The sequence below is a fragment of the Pinus tabuliformis genome, chromosome 3_2 (assembly GCF_031772625.1).
Source record: "Pinus tabuliformis cultivar Carrire ecotype Pingquan chromosome 3_2, CPIR1, whole genome shotgun sequence".
Classification (NCBI taxonomy): Eukaryota; Viridiplantae; Streptophyta; class Pinopsida; order Pinales; family Pinaceae; genus Pinus; species Pinus tabuliformis.
Window position 1 is genome coordinate 10,761,255 of NC_142302.1, and position 25,961 is coordinate 10,787,215.

Here is a 25,961-nt window from a genome sequence, read left to right on the forward strand (position 1 = left end):
GTCTAAAACAGCCATAATTGCTTAGTGCAGTAATAACGATATTAATCCATTGCAAGAAAAGTTGCAGCTGCTAAGGGCCTGCATCAGCAGAATTACAGATACCATTTTTGGGGGTATTTAATACAACCATAACATTTCAGTGATTAAAAACTAGTAACCGTTTCGTTCTAACACTCATGACGACAGATAAGGAAGTTGCATCATTAATGTGAAAACAAGCTCTGTCTACTTCTCATTCCAAAGTGATATAAAGAAAGAACAGGAATATGTAAAAGAAAACAGAGATGGAAAAATTCAAGATCGTGAGGGGAAAATTACCTGGAGACAAAGGGCAGAAATAAATGAAGGGAATTTTAGAAAAGTCAATAACAACAGAAAACTCCCGCACCAAAAGAGTGGCAATACTTATGCCTCAAGTTTTCTCGGTAATGGAAACAAGAGGCATGGGAAATCTGAAAAAAAAAAAAGCAATCAAATATGATTCTTATTGCATTGCCTTTTTCCTTTAAGCTTTGGCAACATTACGAAATGCCGAGTAAAACATTTTTCCATTCACATTGTATATTAAACAGGAGTGTGCAGCTGAAGTTCCATCTATACTATATCCAGAAACATGAATGTGGGTTACTCCAACAGCAACATAAATTGAGCCAAGAAGAGGAAATAGAACTTGATTTCAATTTTTTGGTTGCTTGAAATTCAATTCCTGGAACTTATCTCCGAATGGCAGTGGAGCCTCTTCCCACATCTTTGCTTTACTAGTTCGGCTTTATTGATGCCCTCCACCTTGCTTCTTTATTGGATGCATGATATATTCAAATACCTACTTACCATGCAAAGCAAAAGAACATTATTTTTATAAATTGAATTCTAGTGGCATCAAGAAGTGTATCCCCATCCACCACCTCCTGGGGTTAAGATTTGAAGGATCTCCCCAGGTTGCACATCTACAGTGTTCTTTCCCCCAAGATAAACTCTACGCCCATCTTTTCTGATGAGGAAATTCTGTCCACGAGCTCCATCTTTGCCACCCATTAAACCTTTGGGTGCATATACTCGTCTTTCTGATAAAATACTAACAGTCATTGGACGACGGTATTCAATCTCTCGGATAATACCATCCCCTCCTCTGTATTGGCCAGAACCACCGCTATTCTCCCTAAGCCCGAATCTATGAAGAAGCACTGGATAACGCTGCTCAAGAATCTCAGGATCTGTAATGCGTGTATTTGTCATGTGACATTGCACTCCACTGGTTCCATTCCATGTTGGCCCAGCACCACATCCACCCCCTATAGTTTCGTAATAACCAAATTTATTATCACCAAAAGTGAGATTATTCATGCAACCCTGGGAGCAAGCACATGCTTGAAATGCAGTTAATACCACATCTGTCACTCGCTGTGATGTAAGCACATTACCACCCACAACAGCAGCTTTCTCACTTGGCGAAAGCAGAGAACCTGGTGGAATGTGAATTGTCACTGGTGCAAGACAGCCTTGATTAAGAGGAATATCAACATCCACGAGACATCGCAGACAGTATATCACAGCAGCAGCTGTCACTGCCTCAGGAGCATTCCAATTTCCATATACCTCTGGACTAGTTCCTTCAAAGTCAAAAAATGCTTCTCCCTTATCTTCATCAATGGTAAGCTTCAAATTTATTACAGACCCATCATCCATGTAATCTTCCGCTCTTAAAATTATAAGTGGTCCCTGCTTTTGTAGTTTTGACTGCTTTGCAACTTGAGTAGCAACTGATTTTAGCATTTGCCTCACAGCAGCCTCTGCATTTGTCTGCACATGCATCATGTATGCCTGCACTAAATCCAAGGAATACTGTTCAATCAGCTCTCCTATAAGAATAATCCCACGCTGATTGGCAGCTACTTGTGCTCGAAGGTCAGACAGGTTATCTTCAAGTCTACGGGTCCCTGGAATCATGCGTGGAGCACCATTAGTATATGTTCCATATTCATCAAACATATTTGCTTGAAGTAGTTTGATGATGCCTTCTTCTTGAAAGATGCCCTGCTTTACTAATTTAAAAGCTTTGATGGAAGCTCCTTCTTCCCATATAGCTTTTGAAAAAGGGGGCATGCTACCAGGCGTTATTCCACCAATTTCTGCATGGTGTCCCCTACTTGCTACAAAAAATATTAGTTTCTCATCCCGAAATACAGGTGTTATAACAGTTATATCAGGCAAATGGCTTCCCCCAGCACAAGGATGATTGGTCACCAAGACATCACCCTCTTTCAAATTCTCACCCCAGTATTTGAGTTGCCAACAGACAGTGCTAGACATTGCACCCAAGTGGACTGGTACATGAGGCGCATTGGCCACCAGGCCCCCATCAGGGCTGAATAGTGCACATGAAAAGTCAAGGCGTTCCTTGATGTTGGTGGAAATGGATGTTCTTTGAAGTGTCCGACCCATCTGTTCAGCAATCCCCATGAAGCGGTTGTTAAATATTGACAACTGCACTACATCAGCAACCTTGGTCACCAACTCAGTATTACTTGGTACAGATCCAATCTCAATTCGGATATTTCCATACTTTGTAATGACTGCTTTGCAACTAGGCTCTATTAGTAGAGTACTGTTTCCATTCATGATGATTGCAGGCCCCTTTATCGCATGACCATAACCAAGATTTTCCAGAAGATATACTGGTGTTTCCTGCCATCCGTTACTGAAGTACACTTGGTAAGATTTCTCTGCTTTGGGCTCCCCTACTGCTTTCTCCATTACCACAGGTTTCAATATGTTAGTAACTCCAACCCCACGCACTCTCACATCACTGATAAGAATATTTCTCTTTTGAAGTTCAAATCCATACTCTTGACGGAATTGTTTTAGAAATTCTCCAGCATAGTTGTTGCTCCCATCTTGAGGAGTCCTGATCATCATTGCAGTGTCTGTACCTTCGTAACGTAAATTCAAATACAAGTCCGTGTGTATATTTTCATCTTTAAAGCCTTGAAGCCTTAGTTGTTGCTTTACCTGCTCTGTCAAAACCTTAGAACGTTTAGACACTTCAAACATAGAGTCAGAACCATACACCGCAGCATATGGCTCCTGTGCCTCTTCAACAACATCAGCTAGTCCCATGCCATATGCACTTAGGATACCACAATACCTGTGAATAATAACTTCTCTCATGCCTAAAGCTCTTGCGATTGCACATGCGTGCTGGGGACCAGCACCTCCAAAACATGCAAGAGTATGTTTCCTTGTTTCATGCCCCTTCATCTCAGTCACTTCACGAATAGGTCGGCACATGGCCTCATTAGCCACATCTATAAATCCAAGGGCAATTTCCTCAATACCCATGTCCCTTGAAGAAGGATCTATCTCTTTTCTATAAGAGTTAATAGTATCTGCAAGCTTACAAAATGCTTCCCTTGTTGCCTCCAAGTCTAATGGTTCATTTTCATATGGCCCAAAGATAGAAGGGAAGTAATCTGGAAGTACCCTCCCCAGAAGCAAATTTGCATCTGTGACTGCCAATTCCCCACCTTTTCTGTAACAGACCGGACCAGGATGGGCACCCACTGACTCTGGCCCAACCCTGAAGGCTCCAAGTTGAAATTTCAGCTTTGAACCTCCACCTGCTGCAACAGTGTTAATTTCAAGCTGCGGTGCCTGAATGATCACACCTGCAGTTTGAGTCTCCAGTACTTGTTCATAAGATCCTGCATAGCGGCTGACATCGGTCGAGGTGCCCCCCATGTCAAAGCCGATTAGAGGATGTTCTGTTTCCAGGCCAAATGTAGTTCTAGCGTAACCAACCACTCCTCCTGCAGGACCGGACAAGATTGCCTTGTGACCTGAAAACCTGTTTTCTGGGGTAAGTCCTCCATCAGACTGCATAAACAAAACATTGACTTTGTCCAATTCTTCGTCAAATCTAGATAGAAAACCTAATAAATAGTCTTTAATAATTGGAGTTAGATATGCATCCACAGTAGCAGTGAATCCTCGTGGAACAGCTCGCACCATTGGTGTAAGTGCTGATGATAAGGACACCTGCTTAAACCCTAGAGCCTTTGCCAGGCGTTCTACAGCCAATTCATGAGCTGGGTAGATGTAAGAATGAATAAACACCACAGCTAAGCTCCTGATGCCTTTCTTCAATAATCCTTCTAGAAGAGGCTTCAGTGCTTCCTCGTCCAAGGGATTAACGACTTCTATCAACTCACCAGATACACCTTTTACAACACTTTCACTTTCCACTTCTCCATCCAAAGCAAGCTGAACTCTTTCCTCTGCCTCTATTACTTCTGCATACAGCGGTGAAGGTGTCGCAACAGTTAGGTCGAATATTTTTGGACGAGCTTGGTTGCCTATCTGAAGCAAATCCTTGAAACCTTTTGTCACACACAAAGCTAAACGCTCTCCCTTTCTCTCCAACAGAGCATTGGTGGCAACAGTTGTGCCCATCCTAATCCATTCTATTGGATATGTAGGTATTTTATCAGACCGGGGAATTTTCTTCCCTGTGACCTCCTCTAGTATTCTTCTGATTCCCTCTGTAGGTGCATCCTCATAATTGGCAGGATCCACTGAGAGAAGCTTAATAACTCGACAATTCGGCTCGCCAGGAACCTCGGCATAAACATCAGTAAAGGTTCCACCCCTGTCAATGCAGAATCTGAATTCCCTCTGGTAACTTCCCTCTCCCATTATTCGTTCTTCCCAAAGCTTATGAATAGGAGACAGTCTTAAAATTTTTCAGGAAACCAGTAGGGAATATGAGTTGAGAAAAAAGGTTACTGCTAAAGGACCCACTTTACATGCTCTTCAATATTTCTATCAATAGATTATACTCTCTGCGTTAATCTGATAATAAAATCTGGATCTGTACTGCTGCATTGCATAAAATACAACAACAGACAAAGCAAGCCTGCGTTAATCTTTTTGTGTAAGATATATCGATCATTGTTTTGCACCAACATAAACATGAACCCCTCTATCAGTAAAAAAAGCCTTGCGGAGAAAATCCTTCACCCCCAGGATTGCCGAAGACCATCTAATTTAGGGAATGGGATCGAAGACCATGTAAATTAGGAAATGGGCTTTGTTCAATTAGATTCAAAACAATCACAGCTAATACTATAATCAAATCTGAAAAATTTTGCGGGGCTAGCAAAACCAGGAAAGAGGGCCTCCTATCCAAAACTTCCTTAAAATACTGCAAATTTATGATATTGCAACGGTGGTACAAATCATTCATGAGCTTAGACCCTCTTCAGAAAAAACACAGCATTAAAAATCAAGAAGATAGCAGTCCAATTTGACAGAACATATCGAAATTCCATAAAACATTCAGTTAGAATCAGATTACTCACAATTGATCATCAAATCCGGCGACTTCTCCAGCAAACCAGGAGATGTGGTGAGACCATGCCCTCCCCAGTTTGCCCCGGAGGGTAAAGTTGCAAATCCCGACCTGATCAATGAATCAACGCAATAGGACAGCGCTGTTAATTTAATATAATACTGGCCACAAAGCGCGCTGTTAATTTAATATAATACCGGTCACAACACTTTGTGCATAAAATTATTCACTTGAAATAAGAAGATAATGCTTCTCTTTATTGGCGATCCCCAGTCGTGCATAGAACTGTTCAGTTGGAAGAAAAATAATGCTTCTCTTTGTTACGGGCGATCGCCAGTCATATCAGCTATTTTTTGGGGACAAATTTGCTTTACAATTATTTTGGAAGTCAAGCATACTAATTTTGATTCTTCGGGAGATCTTAGGTTCGAGGCACCCTTTTAGAAATCGGCCTTATGAAGTGACCAACTAGATAACAGGGAGTGTAACAACAGCAAATTTCGCAGTGCTGATTAATGGTTCTTCTTTCATTTTTTTTCGCAGCCCTAGGGGTTGAGACAAGGTTGTCTCATTTCTTCTTTGTTTTTTTGGTTGCTAGTTGAAGGTTTGAGCATACTGATCCTTCCGGCCAAATGTGTTGGGAATTACAATGGCTCTAAATGAATAGATCAGTGCACATAATTCATCTTTTTTTTTGTTTCATATTTTAATTTTCGGAAATGGATTTTGTGTTATGGGAATGTTATGTTAGAATTAGCTCTTTTATCAAGTTTATGGTATGGAGGTTAGTTTGTAAAAATTTATTTTTTTCTATAAAAGAATTCTGGGTAATATTTTAGATCACATAAAGTCTATTATGTTTTTAAAGTGGAAGTTATTTCCAAGGGTCTAAAATATTTGAGATTTTCTTGAAATCAAACTATTACTTAAAGGAGGATTGGTCATGCCTCCTTAAAAAGGTTGATTATAGGATTTCTAACTAGTGTTTCAGGTGGAAAGTATATTTGTTGATTGGATGTCACTTTAAAAAATCCCTAAATATATCATTAATAAATTAAGACATTAAATGTTTAGTTTTATGTGGACTGGTAAAAGGGAGAAAGAAGAAGTGCATTTGGTTAGGTGGGAGTCCCTATCTTTGCTTAAATCCTTAGGGCACTGGGGATTTAAGAATGTGTTTCTGTTTGGAACTGCCCTATCTATGAAGAGTTTGTGGAAAGCAATAAATGGCTCGACTTGTGGCAGCGAAGTATAAAAGCTAAGTATTTAAAGAACAGATTTGTCAATGTCTGGCTTAGATTATCTTTTCCTATTTCCTCCTAGAAAGGCTTTATCATCTAGAAAGGCCTCATGGACTCCTTCTCGGGACCATCCTCTTAAATAGATTTGAAAATTGGAAATGGGAATCAAATTATTCTTGGTCAGGTTCCTTTTATAGGAGTGTAACACCCCTATGACTCTAATTTTTAAACAATTATTATTTTTAGACATTGAACTATTATTGGATTTAAATGGTGAGGGGAGCCATGATGAGACTTATGTCATGATGTAATTATATTATTATTATTGAGTTAATAAATAAACTGCTTGAGAATATTGAAGAAAGAGCATTAGAGTGTAGAAGATTGTAGAATTTCTTATAGATTCACAAGCTCATGCAATTTACTAAAGCACAGGACAAGAATCTACTTCCAACCAAAGAAAGCCAATAGATCGATGAAAACAATATGAACAAGAAAAAGACAAATCAATGGCACATAACACAATAAGTTTTCCTCGTGAAAGTCAGTGCTCAAAACCTCGCCTATCTAGATTGCATTAAATCAAAAATATTAGTGAAGATATAAAGCTGGTTGTCACTAGAACAATTCCACACAAGTATGCTCAACTCTCTACCTCACAAGCCCGCTATTAGACAACACTTGGCCAATTTCCACTCCCTTCCAAGCCCCTATTTCCTTGCACAATTCCTAGGATGAATAGCCCATATTTAAAGGGAATTCATGCTTCCAAGACTACGCAATCCAAACATAAGTTCTTCTCTGATTGCATGCATGATATTTACAACTCAATAAATCATACAACTGATAGTACATTGTCCCTACACTCTAGTCTCAACTGGGTCTTTCTCTGAACTGACATGCATGAGTTTCTCATGAGGGAATCTTCAGTTAACTAGAGTAACACTTGTGGATGCACCAGTGCACCAACTGACTGTTAGTCCTCTATTAGTTCCACAAACAGTTAGAACTAATTTAACTGACCATAACTCAGTAAATTGAGTTAATCTAATTACAACTCAATTTAAACTCATACTGGACCCCTAAAATTTAGGGAGAACATATACATGACTACAGAAAGACTTCCAACTCGAAATTCCTAAGCTAATTAAGTTAATTAAACTTAATTAACTATTTACAAGTTGCTAGGAGAATAGAATTCGATTTTAATTTTCAGTTTAATACATGGACAAATTAAACTGGAATTTCTTGTTGCTATTTCTCAACAAAGACTTCTTGTCAGCTTAGAAAAAATTGTGGTGGTCAAGTCCACATGATGGACCTTCTCAAAAAAATCTCCTAAAAATTCCTTAGGAGAAAAGTAAAAGAAATTAAATTTACGTAAAAATGGGAGATATACACACAGTGAAAATTTATCTTCTGGCTACTATGTTATACAAAACATTCTATGGGATTTGAAAATTTATTATCATTATATAAGGCTCATATGCATTACAACCAAGAAACTACTATAAATATGATTTCCTATATGTTAAAACCAAGGCCTATACAAAGAAAAGATGTTAACGACATATTGGTTGGGACAGAGGGAGATGTGGGAAGAAACAAAGGAACAAGTGATAGTAAACATTACACAGGAAATGCTGTGAGGTATGATGTTACTAAGTGAGGTATAAATTTCCCTAAACAAAAACATAAATGTATATATTTTTTTATAACATCGAATTTTCATCAAGAACATTAGCTATAGAAAAAAAAAACCATACAGGGATGTAACACTAATAAATTTCCTTTCCTAATACTCGGTAGTGGAACAAGTGGTGATATAAGTTGGGTAACCAAAAAAAAATTATGTACAAGATGTGGAACCGTACAGAATAGAAGTGGTGCAATCCAGATACCTATCAATTACAACTTTTCATTTTTTACATGGCAATGAACCTTGGAAATATAGAGTACCAAAAAGGAAAATGTAGTATCGCAAGAGTAAGAATAGAATAAATGTTGAAGAATTAGTTGTTAATACTACATGAAGAAAATAATATTCAAGCGTAACTAGTAAGGGATGTAGTTCTCTGAGCAAATTCTAAAATGTGTTTAATTACTGAAGAATGTAATTAAGCACATAACGACGAAATAATGTCGAAAGGAAGCAGAATAATTAAGTACATTGTATAAAAGTAAGATGCAAAATTGCATGTAAGCCAGAGGTGTACTATTGTTCAATTTGAAAAAGAGGTATAGTGGAATAAAATAAGAAGATAAGAATTTAAATTAGGGATCGAGAATGTAAAGTATTCTTATGAAAAATTATCTAAGGAAGGTGTTGACCCTAGGAACAAGGAGCATGTGGTGCATCCACAAGGTACAAGACACTGTATTTTATATAGATATAAACAGAAAATGGAAAAAAAATAAGGGATTAAGAACCAGTAGCCTACAAATACGGTGTAGCACAACACAACAGGTACAGAGAAAGTAGTGTTCCTAAGCAAGGTTAATTTTAATATTGGCACAATTGAAATACCATTATTAAGAAAATCAATACTAATAGCATAACCAAAGCACAAGTATTATAAATATTACACCATTATGGATGAAAGTCAAACTACCATGGATGTGTTGATTTTGGGTAGCATTGGATGTGCTCTAGCTCCGAAATTTTGTGGAGGAGCTAGAACACATGATAACTCCAAAACCTAGAAATTATTTGGAGAAATTCCACCTGGATGAGGAGTTATTAAAATAATTAATATTTTTAATGGGTTCCTAAGTCTAAACTTAGGAAAATAAAAATATTAATGAGTATTAATAAAAATATGGGTGAGAAGGTTCTAAGAGACAAGGATCAAGTCTGTTTTAATCTTCGTTGTTGATTAGGGACTTAATCTCGGCCGTTGATTCATCAACAAGAAAAGTATAAGAGGAGGCTTGAGGGTCAGTTGGAGATACACTTGAGAGATCAGTCAGTTCAATTTTTCTGGGGCATGGTTTGCTGAGAAAATCAAATAGGTGATCTGAGTTGCAGTGAGTGGTCCAGTTCGATAGAGACGTTGTAGTCTAAGGCCAAGAATACATAGTAGAGACGTAGAGCAACACCAAGAGAGATAACACAAAGGGAGAGCTCTAACGCAATGACGTAGTGATGCAGTGACGCATTGACACAGTGACGAAGTGGAGACTAAGGGGTCTCAATGTCGCAGTGAAGCAGTGATGCAGTGATGCAGTGTTGTAGTGACACAGTGACACAATGATACAGTGATGCAACTCCTAGAGGAGGTGATGCAGTTCCAGCGCAGAGCTTGGAGCAGTCATCACTGCCTAGCACTAGGAACAACGCAGTCACCTGTGGGGTTTTTTCAAGGTACTTATGTCGGGTTTATTCTATGTTGGGTGAGCCAGATTTGGCACCCTAGTTGTATTCAGAAATCTGCTTAATAATACAAACCCTCTATCTGTTGCACTAGTTTTCCCGAATTGGGTTTTTCCGGGGACAATTGTCCAAAAATAACAGTTACCTTGTGTATTTGTCTCATTTTATTTCAATTCATGATCTGTATGTATGTGTAGTCTGCAATAGTGTTTTCATCGCTATTTAAATAATGAAATAACTTGTTGAATGTAAAAAACAAGTAGGAGATGGTAAACCAGTGATTGCAGTAGGATTTCTGAGGTGTAGATTCAAAAATTCTCACATGGTATCAGAGCATTGCAGATCGTAGGACACTGAAGACACTAGCCAGGAGATCAAGAGAATTTGTTGTAGAGAAGCATTTGCCCCCAATGACAACGTTGTTTCAGAGGAAGAGGAGCAATTGCAGGAGTTACGCAAAGCCAGAGAAGAGACCCAGAGGCTCACGCAATGCCTACATCAACATTCCGAGCCTGTAGAGGGTGACGCAGTACCAAAGTAGAGCTCACATAGTAACTATGTCAGCTCTCTGGGTTAACACAAAGCCTTAGAGGCTCAATTTAGTCAGTTATTGGGGCTAGAGGAGCAGAGCAAATTCAATCAGTAGAGCTGGTGGAACGTTGTTGTTGTTGGTGCAGAATAGTGTTTGTGGAGACATAGACGAGGTAGAGGGAATCACTACCTTAACATATTTCTAGCCAAAGAAATCTAGATTTGGGTTGCAGCAGCAAAGGAGGATTGGACAGGAGTGATTCGACATTTGGCCAGAGGATTTCTGTGAAGGAAATCAAGACTCAGAGGCAGTCTAAAGGAGCTTGTTCCTTATAGGGTTTCTTGTGCCAAAGAAATCTAGATCCAAGTCTTGCTGGATTAGTAGCAAGAGAGGGAGAAGAGAACCTATCCTATATTTGTTGAGCAGAGATGGAAGTCAATGGACTGAGGGATCATGATAGATTGGATGGAGCTTCCAATTTTGTCATCTGGAAGGCCAGGATCGTAACAATCTTGGACAAAAATTGCATCAAGGACGATGCCTTGAAAGTAGTTGTTGTTCCGATTGACACTGATCCGTTAAAGAAGTACGAGGAGGCCCAGGCAAAGGCCAAGTGCATGATCCGAGACAGGGTCAAAGATCATGTAGTACCACACATTGCTGAGAAGGAAACAACATGGGAGATGTGGGAGACGCTGACTACCTTGTACCGGGGCACGCCCATCCAACGAAAGATGTTATTAGAAAATCAGTTGAGATAGTACCAGATGCAGAAGGGAGAAGAGATCGATCCCTTCCTCCTCACGTTGCAAGGGATTAGATACCAGTTGACTTCCGTGGGGTCTACACTAGATCCTGAGTTCATGGTTAGGACTTCCCTGAATGTAGTCACCGAGGACTGGGAGACATTTGTCCAAAGTATCTTGGGCAGAGTGACTCTCCCCAGTTGGGAGGAGATGTGGACAACTATTCGACAAGAAGAGATCAGGAGGTTGACTAAGGCGGGGGGTAGTGGCAAAGGATCCCGGGTCAAGAAGGAGGAAGAGGAGGAGAAGGATGAAGCTCTTGCATCATCGGGACAACAAGGGCATCAAAAGAGAAAGAAGAAGGATATTTCCAAGGTCAAATGCTTCAAGTGTGGGGAACTTGGACATTTCTCCACTCAGTGCCCCCAGAAGAAGGACAAGGAGGAGGCTTCTGACTCAAAGGTTGCTCTAGCAAAAGCTGACAGGGAAGGCAAGGATGACGATTGTGTCATGAGTGCTCATGCACCTCTAGAGAAGAGGTGGGGCGGCATGGAGTTGTAGCTGAGAGGACTACATGAAGGGCAGGATCCTTGAGGTGCCCAAACTCTTGGATCACATACGGCTACGGGAGCCCTTAACAACAGTAGCAAAATGATAGGTGTTGGTTGGAGTGAGGTGTGATGGAGGGACAGTGGGAAAGCTAGAGTGCTAAACTCTGAGGTAGTGCAATGGATGTTGTAGCAGTGCGAGAGGCACATAGTAGTTTGCAGCAGTGCAGTAGCAACAGAGGGTCAACACAAATTAGCAGCAAAGGTAGCTTCAGCATCACGAGGCATCCATACTGACTAGCATGTCATTTTTTGGTTGAAGTTTCAGTTGCTTACTTCTTAGCAACTGAGTTGCAGTGTAGCAGTTAGCAGCAAAGGTAGCTTCAGCATCATGAGGCATGCATACTGACCAACATGTCATTTTTTGGGAGAAGTTTCAGTTGCTTACTTCTCAGCAACTGAGTTGCAGTGCAGTAGTTAGCAGTGGTAGTGCTATGGGCAATATGAGGCAGCATTTTGAGAGGGAGTTGTAGTACAGATGAAGCAGTGGTAGTGGTAGAGGCACGAGAAGCAGTACAGGAAGCAGCAATGCATTGGATGAAGGGCATCAGGCCAAGCATTAGGAGCACAAAGGACCGATGCAGTGGATCATTGTGATACTTCTGTTGAGAAGAATGGCTAGAGCACATTCCTCACTAAGAGGGAGTGTTGATTTTGGGTAGCATTAGATGTGATCTAGCTCCAAAATTTTGTGGAGGAGCTAGAACACATGAGATCTCCAGAACCCAGAAATCGTTTGGAGAAATTCCACCCGGATGAGGAGTTATTAAAATAATTAATATTTTTAATGGGTTCCTAAGTCTAAACTTAGGATAATAAAAATATTAATGAGTATTAATAAAAATGTGGGTGAGAAGGTTCTAAGAGACGAGGATCAAGTATGTTTTAATCTTAGCCATTGATTAGGGACTTAATCTCGACCGTTGATTCATCAACAGGAAAAGTATAAGAGGAGGCTTGAGGGTCAGTTGGAAATACACTTGAGAGATTAGTCAGTTTGATTTTTCTGGAGCGTGGTTTGCTGAGAAAATCGAATAGGTGATCTGAGTTGCAGTGAGAGGAGAATTTCGACAGAGGGACTTCAGTCCAAGGCCGAGAATGGATAACAGAGAGGTAGAGCAGCACCAGGAGAGACAACGCAGAGGGAGAGCTTTGACGCAGTGACGCAGTGATGTAGTGACGCGGTGGAGGCTAAGGGTCTCAGTGTCACAGTGACGCAGTGATGCAATGATGTAGTGACGCAGTGTCGCAGTGACACAATGACACATCTCCTAGAGGAGGTGACGCAGTTCTAGCACATAGCTTGGAGTAGCCATCACTGCCCAACACTGGGAACAACACAGTCACCTATGGGGTTTGTTCAAGGTACTTCTGTCGGGTTTATTCTTTGTTGGGCGAGCCAGATTTTGCACCCTAGTTGTATTCAGAAATCTGCTTAATAATACAAACCCTCTATATGCTGCGCTGGTTTTCCTAAATTGGGTTTTTTCGGGGACAATTGTCCAAAAATAACGGTGTCCCTTGTGTACTTGTCTCATTTTATTTCAATTCATGATCTGTATGTATGTGTAGTTTGCAATAGTGTTTTCATCGCTATTTAAATAAGTAAATAACTTATTGAATGTAAAAAGAAATTAGGAGATGGTAAACCAATGATTGTTGTAGGATATTTGATGTGTAGATTCTAAACATGTTTGCTCTGTACAACTAATAAGATTTGTGGAGGAAACTCAGGAGCTAATTTCCTTGTAGATTAAAAATCCCTTAACTTAAATTCGACTAGTGATGTATTGTTTTAAAATATATATATATATATATATATATATATATATACATAGGTGTGAAAACGCCTGAAATCAATGAAAACACTTATATTAACATGTTGACTGTTAAAATAACTGATGTACATAGAAATGAAAAAATATTTTGTGGTTTGTATACAAGAGAAATGTAACAACCCTGGTGAAAATTCCATGCAATAAAAGCTAATAAAACCAAAATAATAACCCTGGTCATGGGACCCTTATTCCAAGTTGAATGTTGGGCAAAACATCCTAGTGTGGGTATTCATTTGGTTTATTATGGCTAAGGAAATCATCAAAGGCAATGGCAAAGGCTTGGAAAGGCATGAGGCATTAATTGGCATTTTATTTATGAAAATAATGGAAATTACGACAAAAGGAAGGTGAAAGGTGATAGGTTGACTGTGAGGAGGAAAACGAAGAAAATAGAGGCCTCATTAATAAAAAGGCTTGTGAGGATCAATTTGTAACCTTTTGTTAATTCAGTTTTGGAGCTCTCTCTCTATTCTCTCTCTCGCACTCTTGGACACTTAGAGTTTTCTTGGAGCACTTTAGTGTTAGATAAATAAAATCAAAGAAGGTAAGATGAAGTAAAAGATCAAGCAAGGAAGAGCAGGATCAAGCAGCTACAGTGGGATTATTTGCAGGTATCGAGTTGCATGTGTGATTTCCTTGCTAGTTTTGGCATGCATGGTTATAAATAGGTGTTCTTGGTTCTCTTGTTGTCAATTGCATGAGTTTTTCTAGGTATAAAAGTGTTCTTCAGCCTTTCCTTTCCATTTCCAGATAGACATAGTGTGATGGGGTTCTAATGTTTTGGTTGAGCTGGATTGTCAGATGGATTTGAAACTGAGTGAGGTGGTCTCTGAAAGAAAGAACACATGGCCTAGTGATCCCTGAATCGAATTGTGGATTGCGGTAAAGCCTTGGCCTAGTAACCCCTGAACTGGATTGTGGGTTGTGTTAAAGCCAAATTTTTTGTTACCTCAGTGGGCCTAGGAATCCTCGACCGATGAATAACGAGATATACGTAAAGTCTAGAGGTGGGTTCCCTCAATCATACCTAGGAATCCTTGACCAGTGAATGAAAGGATATACGGTAAATCCTGGAGGGTGGAGTCTAGATTAGGGCCTAGTGATCTAGTGGGGATTGCGGTAAATCCTAGAGACTAGGAGACATGCAAATTCCTCACAGTGTAGGTGGAGAAATATGGTGGCATCCATGCTTGTTTAGGGCCTAGTGATCCAGTGGGGATTGCATTAAATCTTGGTTCTATTTATGAGGGTGAGGTGGTATAGCCTCAGGAAGCCTTGGATGATTTTGGTTATGAGTCCCACATTCATTCTTGGAATATGGCATGGGGGTGATTAGTTGAAAGAAAGATTTGGTTCAACCAATTTATGGTCGGGTGGTTCGTGGAAGTCCCATACCTGGTTGTTTTATGCATTCATTAATAAAGGTTCCTTTTTTCTTGGTATTTCATGTGTAAATGTATTGGTTTATATGTGGATTTTATGGTTGTTGTATCCTTGTCATTTATGTTGTTTATATGTTGGTTATGATTATGTTTTATGACAGTGATGATGTATGGCTCTCATCATGTTTTGATTTGTACATGAATGAAAAGTGAATATATAACCTAATAAATGATAATGCGGTTAATGTGATAAGGCATCAATGCTTCTTAGCAATTCTCATGTAAGTATGAGACCCCTATGCTCATATATGTTGTTATGACTTGTAGAATGCATATTCCTAACATGTTTAATGAAATGTCTATCATGGCTAGTTGGGGTTAGGTCAAGTCCTTGTTCAAGTATTTTCTTTAATATCATTGTTTCGATTTTATTTTTCATTTCTAGAAGTCTCATGAAGTTCTGGGTAGTGGCCTGAGACCTAGCCCTGAAAAAATGGCACAGAATCTGGGGTCACTGGCTCATAACTAGCTGAGAAAGCCCCCAGTCGCTGGCATGCGCTTGCTGTATGAGTGACTGGAGGGTCCCAGTTGCATGCATGCCCATGTCATGGGAGCGACTGAGGCTCTAGGTCAGTAAAATGTCAAGTTACCTCGAGGGTTGGTCACCTGAAAGGGTTGGTTGTCTCCTAAAGGTTATGTAACATGTGTAGAAGGTCATATTGGTTGTTTTTTGTTAGTTCCACTTCCTTAATTGTACATGGGGAGTTGAATCAGATCATAGTAGCCTCTCATCACATGTTTACCCCGCCAGACCAGTAAACTTGGGTAAATGTGGGAGGAGGGTGTTACAGACTGGTATCAGAACATGGTTCACCCATTACACTATATGGGAAGTGTGTTGTTCATGCATTCATGTTAGTTGTAAATGTGTTACTTATACTTATGGTCTATGCACTTGTTGAGTATGCATGTTGTTGGCCATGGTTGCAGTGTTGTTGCCATGTGAAAGTTTATGGTTTTGATGTTTTATGTGTTTATCATGAGTATAGATCGACCATGCACTAGTTATGCATGTCAATGTTTGTATGTATTGTGTATACATGCATGTCATACATATGTTGATTATGCATACATTGAAATGGTGATAGTTGTCGTGCATGAGGGCATGGTGTGTGGACGGTATGGTCATGCATTGATAATGGTTGAAATGATGTTTATGTATTGTTATGATTATGTTTATACATGTATTGTGCTAATCTGGTTGATCTTGCAGATGAGATATCCTCCCCAGAACTATACTGAGGTATGTTGATTATATTATGTTCTAGTTTAGTTGACATGGTATACTTGCAGGAAGAGATCAAAGATGAATAGAAATATGGTAGACTATAGTTCCTGAGATTCTCCTTATGGATCAAATGAGCAACGTGGTGTTGGGCACTCTTCTGACTTAGCGGACACATTGAGAAGCTTGAAGGAAGAATTAAGAAGTTGTAAAGCAGACAATGACAAAATCATTTAGGCACAGGAGAAACAAGCAGAAGTCAATGTAGTAATCCTTCAGAGTTTGTCAGAATTGCAGAGATAAGGACCACTTCGGATTAGCCATGGGCAAGAGGATAGGACTAATGGGGCATATGGCAGTAGATCTCATGGTGGGCACAGGTCGGATAGGGATGACACGATCAGAGATGGAAGGTTCTTGGACACTCCGGATAGGAGAGGTGATGGACACAAGTACTATTCTAGTTATGGTTCTGACAGGCACTATGATCATCATCGTTATCACCCTTACAGGAGGAGTGATAGGGGATATTTCCAGATGAGTTTAAGAAAGCTAGGCCACCTACCTTTGATGGAGATTTGAAGAAGTCAGAGGATGAAAAGGATTGGTTACTTGGGATGAAGAAGTTCTTTGAAATACATGAGTACACAGAGAATATGAAGGCCAAAATATTTATCTTGAGCCTCAAAGGGAAAGCAGACATCTGGTGGGAAGATGTGAAGCGGGTTAGAGACATCATGATAGAGGTGTTGAGTTGGCATGAACTCAATTTTTTTTAGGAAGAAGTACTTATTGGAAAGGTAACATGACAGTAAGGCTAAGGAGTTTTATGAGTCAAAGATGGTATCAATGACAGATGAGGACTATACGACTAAGTTCCTGGAGCTATTGAGGTATGTACCTTATCTTAAGGATCAGAAGGCTAAAGTTCAGAGCTTTGTCAGTTGATTTCCATTAGCATTTAGAGACTGGATTGAGTATGATGAGCCTCAGTCACTTAAGGAAGTTATTGGGAAATTGAAGCATTGTTATGAGCAATCAAAGCGTAAGACATAATATCAGCAAGGATGGAAAGGGAAATATAAAGGTAAAGGTAAATGGCAGCCAAAAATAACAATGCCTCAGAATGCATAAGAGAAAGATAATGTTGCACCATATAATAAGTTCAACATAGCTAGACGGGGACATGGGTCACAGCAACATAATAGAGGTGATGGTACAGGATGGTTGGAGTGTTGAACATGTGGTAAGGAAAATCCTAAGAGAGTTATGTACATCAAGGGATATTGTAGAATGTATACGCGACTAGTCAGAAGAAGATTCGTGTATGTACGTGACTTCTCAATGGAAAACTAGCGTATAGATATGTAATCACTGAATCATACCTTTGCTACACAACACAACATTTTTCAAACCCAAATATCGACATCCAAACTATTACAACCACACATCATCGTATCTATCAAACCCTAAACAAATTATCCAATATGTGGTCATTTCAGATCTATTAGATCTGATCCATCTCCATGCTCCCTGGTGCACACCTATTTCAGATTAATTTATTCATAAATAATCCATCACATGCACACCCTAACACTTTGATCTCCATCTCCTTATATAGCTTAGGCCTTAGCCAATACCTTAGGCCAATCCCTTAGTAATGTCGATGGTATTCTTTGACAGGATCAAATATTCATTGTCGCGCTCATTAGTATGGGCCAATACCATGGTAAAGACCCCTAGTATTCATAATACCATAGTGCAGAAACTGTACGCGACTTCTCTTCATCATACTTGTGTATGTATGTGGCTTATCTTCACAAGACCCGTGTATACTTTCCTAAACTTCACCTTTATCATCTTTCTGTCTTTGAACTGATATTCCTTTGTCCATCTCACCTGTAGCATCTGCATAACCATCATATTGGCATCTTTATCAAGTAGGTTTCCATCAAGGACAACACATTAGTCATAATGCGAACACATTCTTTCATGCCATCCCACCCTCTCACAACTCTGCCTTAGTTCGTGGATCAATGTGTACCACTTCTGAGGCCAGCCAATTAAAATTTGTTTTATTTTGTAATTACATACTACATGATCGAATTACACATTCATCATTTATCTTTACAAATACAGGGGTCAATGTAAGGGGTGTTAATTGGGTCTCTTTCTTAAGCCTATTAGATACATATTTACAGACTAGTTATGGTTGTTCAAAAAGATTGAATCTCATTTCACTTTTGGGTCAACAAACTAATTTGGAGATCTAGTAGAGTTATCCTAATAAAGGTAGCACTCAAAAGCATCTTGGTATATTTGTGCTCGATAGATTTTATCTGTAAAGGTATTCTCATAAAAATAAATAAGACATTCTTTCAATTCCTATCATCTATTTCCAAGCAATTTGGGAGCATCCACTCATCAAATGGTATGATATTTTCCTTCCAAAAAAATTGGGTGGTTGGAGCTTCAAAAAAAATCACATTTTTAGCAAAGGCACTAGAAGTCCAAATCATTTGGCACCTGATGCAAAAACCCTCTCATTGGGTAAAGCTACTCAAAGGAAAATGAATTCACTACCTATCCTTTTTAAATTGGTTTGGGCAGCTATAAAATCAATAAAAGGCTCGAATTTCTAGAAAGCACTTTTTCTTACCTTCCCCACTATCAACAACTGGATTGTGTTGGCACATTGGAAATGGAACAAAGGTAAAATTTGGTCAATATCAATGGCTTGGATCAAGATATTATTATAAAATATCAAACATATTGATTGATCAACTTCATCCAACCAATTTTTATGTCCTTGTAGATGTAAAGGCCCAATCCCCACATAAATGGGGCCATGAAAGCTAGAAGTTTGCCATTGTGTTGGGACTTGTGGGCCAAGAAGGTGTAGAATGGGAATACTACACCAATATCATTTTATCAAACTTCATCTGATTAATAGATGACAATGTGAACAAGCTAGTGTGGTCGAAGAACCCCAATAAAGGGCACTTCACTACAAAACATGGTTACTATTCTATCACCTAAACACAGTTTACAAGAGAAACTAAATGGTGGTGTAGCTCATTTTGCAAACTCTATGTCCCCTTAAAGTGAAAAATAAGTTCCTGGATGGAAATAAACAACAAGTCATTAATGTCAGAAAATATTATAAAATGGGATGTAAGGGCCTTAGTTGTTTCTATCTATGTAAATTATTTGATGAAATTATCTCACATCTCTTCATTTTCTATTCATATACAATGTAGATTTTCAACAAGGAAATGATAGAGTTGGGCATACAAGCTACATGATCTCTCGCTAATTTGTCAGAATGCTTCAAATCATGGAAGGGAAACAAAGCTTTTGCAATTTATGAAGGATTTCCATGAGTCCTAATTAACAACATTTGGTGGACTAGGAACATCAATGTCTTATACTCCTACGTATCCCATTTGAATTCACTATTGGGATGATTATAAAATTATGTAATGAATTAAGTTTCAATCCAAAATCTATAAAAAGGGGAGTGTCAGTAATGCCACCACTTGACCAAGAAACACCCTAGGGTTTTTTTATGGGGTTACACAAGGGCATTTGCCCAAATGTGGGGTTGGTGTGGTACTTTTCCTTTCATCATCTATATGTACAAGTCATATGCACCATTGGGCACAGTTCCAACAATCCATCTAAATTCCTAGTACTACATACCTTACTTGTAATTTCGTCTCTAAAGAACATCAAAAACACCCTTGTTATGGGGGACTAAAAATTGGTCATTCACTAGGGAAATATCAAGATCATAGTTGAAAATACATTTCTTCAACCTATTCTTTAGGACATCAGAGAAACTATTCCCACATTTGGTTGGATTTATTTTACACACATATTTAGAGAACTTAATTCCAATACTAATAGACACTGGACTTGCCTATTAGAACATTCATGATAACATATTTTATTAATGGGGAAGAACGAGACCCGATGGTAATTCATGCTTAACTAGGCTTCTATGTTGTTTATACTTTCTTTTTACTTTTTTTTGAAAGAACGTGCTATTATTAGTGAAGTAAATAGTCAAGATTTGGTTTTAATTTTTGAATTTTAGTTTTTTAGAAATTTTATTTGAAAAACAACTAAAAAAATAAATAGTAGACTTAGTCTTAGTTTTTCAATTTTTTTTTAAGAAATGTCATTTGAAAAATAACTCAAATGTTAATGAAAACTTAAAAAAACGAAGGCATACCCAATAAAACTTACATAAACCTTTTTTATATAGGTAGATAAAAAAAAAAAAAAAAAAAAAAAATAATTGAAAAAAAAAATATATTTTATTTAATGAATAAATAAATAATTTAAAAAGAAAAATAAAAACTTTTTGTTTACTTAATAAATTATTTTCTACCTTTTAAAATAATAATAATAAAATAATTCACATTCATAAACCTTTTTTCCGGGTGTTACTTATTTAAAATAAATAAATAAATAAGGTTATATATATTATTATAATTTGATTGAATAATAAAAACAATTTTTTTTTTTTGTAATTTGAGTAGTTTTTTAAATTCAAAAAATATCAAATAGAAATCATTAACAATGGTGAGGAAGGCAAATTGATCTCTTTATCCAACCTAGTAGCTATTAGTATGTGCCTAATGAGTCGGGCTTTCTTAATTTAGGCAGGAGGATGAGATGTGAAACATTATAAAGATTATGTCACAAAATTTTGATGTTTAGTAAGTAGTTGAGAATTCTATAATAATATTATAGGATAAACACAAATATGTATAGTGATTTTAAGCATGGAAATTCTTTTTGGGAATATTTTAATGGAACATAATTATACTAGTATTTGCACAAAACTATGCAAATAAATGTCGAAGACGGTTAAATGGAGGGGAGTGCATTAGAGACAACGAATCTAAACAGTGTCGTGAGGATAAACGTCACCATAGAAAAGCCTTTGGCTTAATAAATCATCATAACTCTCGAAAGAATTAATAGAATTTGAATGTATATAGGATGGTTTAATTAATTAAGTTGACCTTTAAAGATATTATTACTTAGAAACACTTTAGTTTATTCTCAAGTATTTAAGTGTAAGGCTAATAATATCTTATCAATCTTAATCAACCAAAAAATATATATAAAATATAGTTTAAACAATTGATTTTTTGCAATTCATTAATTATATATTTATTGATTTAAAGATATCAAATATGTTTCATGATTTGAAAATATTTAAAATATTGGGCAACAAGGGGGGGGGGATTATTTATGACCCTGAAGGAAGCATGGAAATCTGATACTCATGGAATCTGAGTATTGCCTCTAACAACAAAGCTAAAACATGTTCCATTCTAATGGGCATTTATCTCACCTCATCTTGTGGAATACAAACCTGAAAAATTATGGGGGGTTCTAAAGATACCATCTGCCACTTACGCCTTATCACCAATCCTAAAGACATTGCTCTAAGCCTATATTTTCTTGTATTAGTGTCCTTTCTCTCTTCTCCTCAACAACCTTCTTCTTTTACCGTAAGATCCAATAATTCTCTAGTGGATCACCAAGCTAACAAGGTACTTCTAGAAAATATGGGGTCTAGGTAATCAACAAGCATTGATCCTTTCCCCCATCCCATGATAAGATGGTATTTTAATTATCCTCATCAACATGTCATATGCATGTCTCTCACGAATTATTTAGAAGTCATGCATAGGACACCCCCTCCATCACCATGTAATCCCCCATTACTATGCACTCAATGTTATACACCGCTCTCATGCTACTCCCCTAACCAAGGTAGATTTTTTCACACTTTGTTAGTCATAGTCATTTGGTCCTTTCATCATGATTCTTCATATATTTTGTCTAGCGAGGTTACATTTATATGCCCCCAATCTACTCTCTCACGATCTTTATATGTCTAGTCTACTCCCTAGTTGTCGCCTTTACATGCCCTCATTTTTTTGTTCTTCGATTTTACTACCTTCCCCTCTTAGATGCTCTAGTCATCCTTGGTACATGATGTGAGAATAGCTCTATGTAGCCTACCTATGGTCAACTCTACCCTCACCCAATTTGCGGACAAGATAAATGATATCTACTTCTCGTCACAATCCATGAATATTTAGTTGGCTAACTTAGAAGTCTATTTCAATGCTATGATGAACATATTGCTCTAGCATAGAGAATTCATTGGACATGAGGTCGATGCAGTCCATAGCCATCACCTATAATTCAACAATGGACAACATCAAGGCTTCATGTGTTGTCAATCTTCTAGTAATTCTAGCTCCTCTCCAGCGAATGCAATAAATGATGTTGTCCTCAACCTCAATGTTACCATTCCAAAAGACTCTTTTTTGCATTTTGAGTTCATTGGTTATTCTCCTAATACAAATCCTTAGTAAACATTTTTCTTTTGTATTTTTGTGCCTGGAATTTTCCTTCCCTCTATACCACAAGAATCTTAGATTTTCTCAACCTTCTAGTTCCAAATAAACTAGATACAATTTTGGAGTCTACCATCAAGGTGTGACCTCTTTCAAAGATAGTTCTAAAATTTGTACTCCTAGAACATCTTTTAGGTGTATTTTGCTAAATCAATATATATTGACTAAATCTTGTAACAAAAAATATTCATTAAACATATATAATGTGAGTATCACCTATAATCATGTCATACATAACTAAATTATAATTTATAAGGTTTCCATAATTAAAAACAAAAATCATAATTGCATTGAAAGTAGCAAGTTGCTTTATACCAACTATAGGGTAGATATTGTCTCCTAACTTTATATCAAAAATATCAAAAATAAAAATTAAATATCTACATAATTAACATCTAAAAACATTAAATTAATCTTAAACTCTAATCTATCAAACACATAAATGAATCAAATTACTTAATATATGAATTTTTTAATACATAACATAGAATTAAGCAATAAACAAATTCACAATGAAAACATTTGATCAATTCTTAAAAAATAACTTAAAATAACTTAAATTAAATTGAATTAAATAATAAAATTATTAATTATTAAAATAAGGTTAAAAAACATAATTTCCTATTGTCATTTTTTGGGTGGAAGTTTTGATAACCAATGGTTTTTTTCAATGGGCGTGAAGATTATATATATAAAAAGAGATATCAAACCTCTCAAGGTGTAAAGCTAATTTTTTGAGTGTAACATTTAAAGAAAAGTTTGCATTTTGAAAAAATTGATCCTTCTAAAAACCTAACATATTTAAGAATAATCTAAACTATTAAATAAATTTAAAATAAATATAATGTACAAACATGTAATAATTATAAAGAAGAATCCTAAATTATGAGTATAATCTTTCTTCAACTTTTTAAAAATTCATTTAAAATAAAATTTATGAAGTTCTTTTGAAAATTATAATTTATATTATATAATATATCTATTAAATGTTTTTAATCTATTTTTTTTTAATGAAACTAAGAAATAAATTATTAGTTTAAAAATAAAATTATAAATAATTTTAAAAATTAAACAATTTCTCTTTTAAAATTTAATATGGAGTTTAAATTAAAAGATTTAATATGGAATTTAAAGTAACAGATATAAAATATTAATAATAAATAAAATTAATATTAAACCTAAATAAAATATTTTTATATTTTAATTAAATTATCTTTATATCAAACATAAATAAAATATTTTTATATCTTAATTAAAATATTTTTATAGTATGTATGTAATTTTTTTATATTTACTAGGCAGTAAGGCGTAATTTTAGAAGAATTGTCATGCTGCCGCTCTGTACTGTTATATACTATCAGAGCTATTTTTAGAAAATTAAAAGTCTTTTCACAATTAAATGTCATTATTTTAACTATTAAAAGTTTTTTCACAGTTAAATATCATTGTTTTAACTATGAACCAAATTTTGATTTATGTAACTGTTCAACTTGTTGATATACCGTCCTCTGCACTTGTTAAATATAAGAAACCACCTACTGGATGAAAATGGCCTGTTAGTGCCCATAGCTATAAGTCAACCAACCCAAATACTAATGCTCTGTTTCTTGGACTTCATTAATATTATCCCAAATATTAGTGCGTTGTTTCTTGGTCTTGGGTATTGTGCGTTATATGTTGATATAATCATATCCAAGAAAAAAATAGTGAAATAACCAGTGGTAAATTCGTTAGACCAAAAACACGAAACTCGAACCAATTTGATCATGATGGGCATTTTCTACTAGGCTCGAGCTCTGTTGGATAGTAACTAAGATTTGTTCGAAGGTCCCTCTGTATGAAGGCCTTCCTTAAGGGAAAAAATTTCAAAGTTTTGTTAAATTTTCTTCCAGTGATAATTATGTTTTACCTCACACTCATGAAGTTTGAGAGATCTGAATTTTTTATATTGATTTGATAGCTCTTGCTCTCTCCTCTTGGTTTTGGGATTGGTATACCAATTTTTTTACTAAAACTGGGATGCGCAACTCTTTTAAACGCTAATTTGCAAAACATTTCAAGAATAACGATCCTTTATAAAGGTTAAAGTATGCTCTCTATGGGTAAATCATACAGAAAAATTGTCCAAATTAGCGAAGATTTTGCAATAAATCTATATAATCAAGATTATTTTAAACCTTTAAGCAGAGTGAAACAATTAAGCTTTAAGCAGGATTTTTTAAGCTTTAACCGTTAATTTACTAATAAATCACCAGATTCTTTGCAGTGAAACAAAAGAAGAGGGAATAGATTTCCTTGATTCTTTAGTTATTTAATAAAATACAGATAACTCACACAATGAGGCAATAGTTTGCACTAAGACAAGAGAGAAAATTTTAGAGGCTCTGGCTAAGAAAATTTACATGTAAAATGTAGAATCTGGCAATAGTTTGCACTTTGCAGTAAATGTAAGATGTAGAATCTGGCAATAGCTTGCACTTTGCAGTAAAACGGGAGAGAATGATTACTTTAGAAACAAAAGAGGAAAGTTTTGAAGCGTTCAGTTATTTAAGTTAATCATAGAAAGCCTCTATGTTTGTGGGGAGAGAACACGGCAGGAGTTTGAAAACTTGAAAATAGTTTGCCATTTAGGCACATAGCATATACAGGCGGCGTCCTTAGAGGGATTGATTTGCAAAGCACATTAAATGTGATCCTTTGCCGTGATCGCGTCTCCCCTAGAACAGAACAGAAAATACATCACCCCTCTAAGATCATCACCTCAAAACTATAAAACCGTAAAATGTTTCATGCTCATTAAGAAAGATAAGAAGTTATAAAAAATTTGACGTAGAAACCAGTTATAAATAATTTCACTCACAAACAATAACTTACAACATTCTAGATTCTGAGGATTATTCTTTTGATAGAATGAAATAGTTTTACATATCTCACATTAAAATGAAGGCGATATTTCTTTCAGACTAAAATAAGTTTACATATCTCACAATAAAATAGATTTACCTGGAAGGTAGAGCGAGTGTACGACACTAATTTCCCGCCGAATTAGTCATTCTCTTAACAATTTCGCGTCAATGCAGCGAGCAAAGTTTTCTATCACGGCGAAAATTCAGAGAAAGCATTAGAGCTTATGGATATCAAAGGTTTCATTGAGGTTTAG

At 36.8% G+C, this 25,961-nt stretch overlaps 1 protein-coding gene across 1 annotated transcript; it reads right to left on the bottom strand.

Moving 5' to 3' along the window:
* Nucleotides 1-334: 334 nt before the first annotated feature.
* On the bottom strand, nt 335-5,569 carry LOC149179559 (5-oxoprolinase 1-like). The gene is made up of 2 exons (XM_089415693.1): nt 5,358-5,569; nt 335-4,875 (listed from the first exon to the last, which is right to left on the bottom strand). Exon 2 carries the CDS (start codon nt 4,690-4,692, stop codon nt 880-882), a length of 3,813 nt encoding a protein of 1,270 aa, XP_089271819.1. The 5' UTR covers nt 4,693-4,875; nt 5,358-5,569; the 3' UTR covers nt 335-879.
* Nucleotides 5,570-25,961: the final 20,392 nt, after the last annotated feature.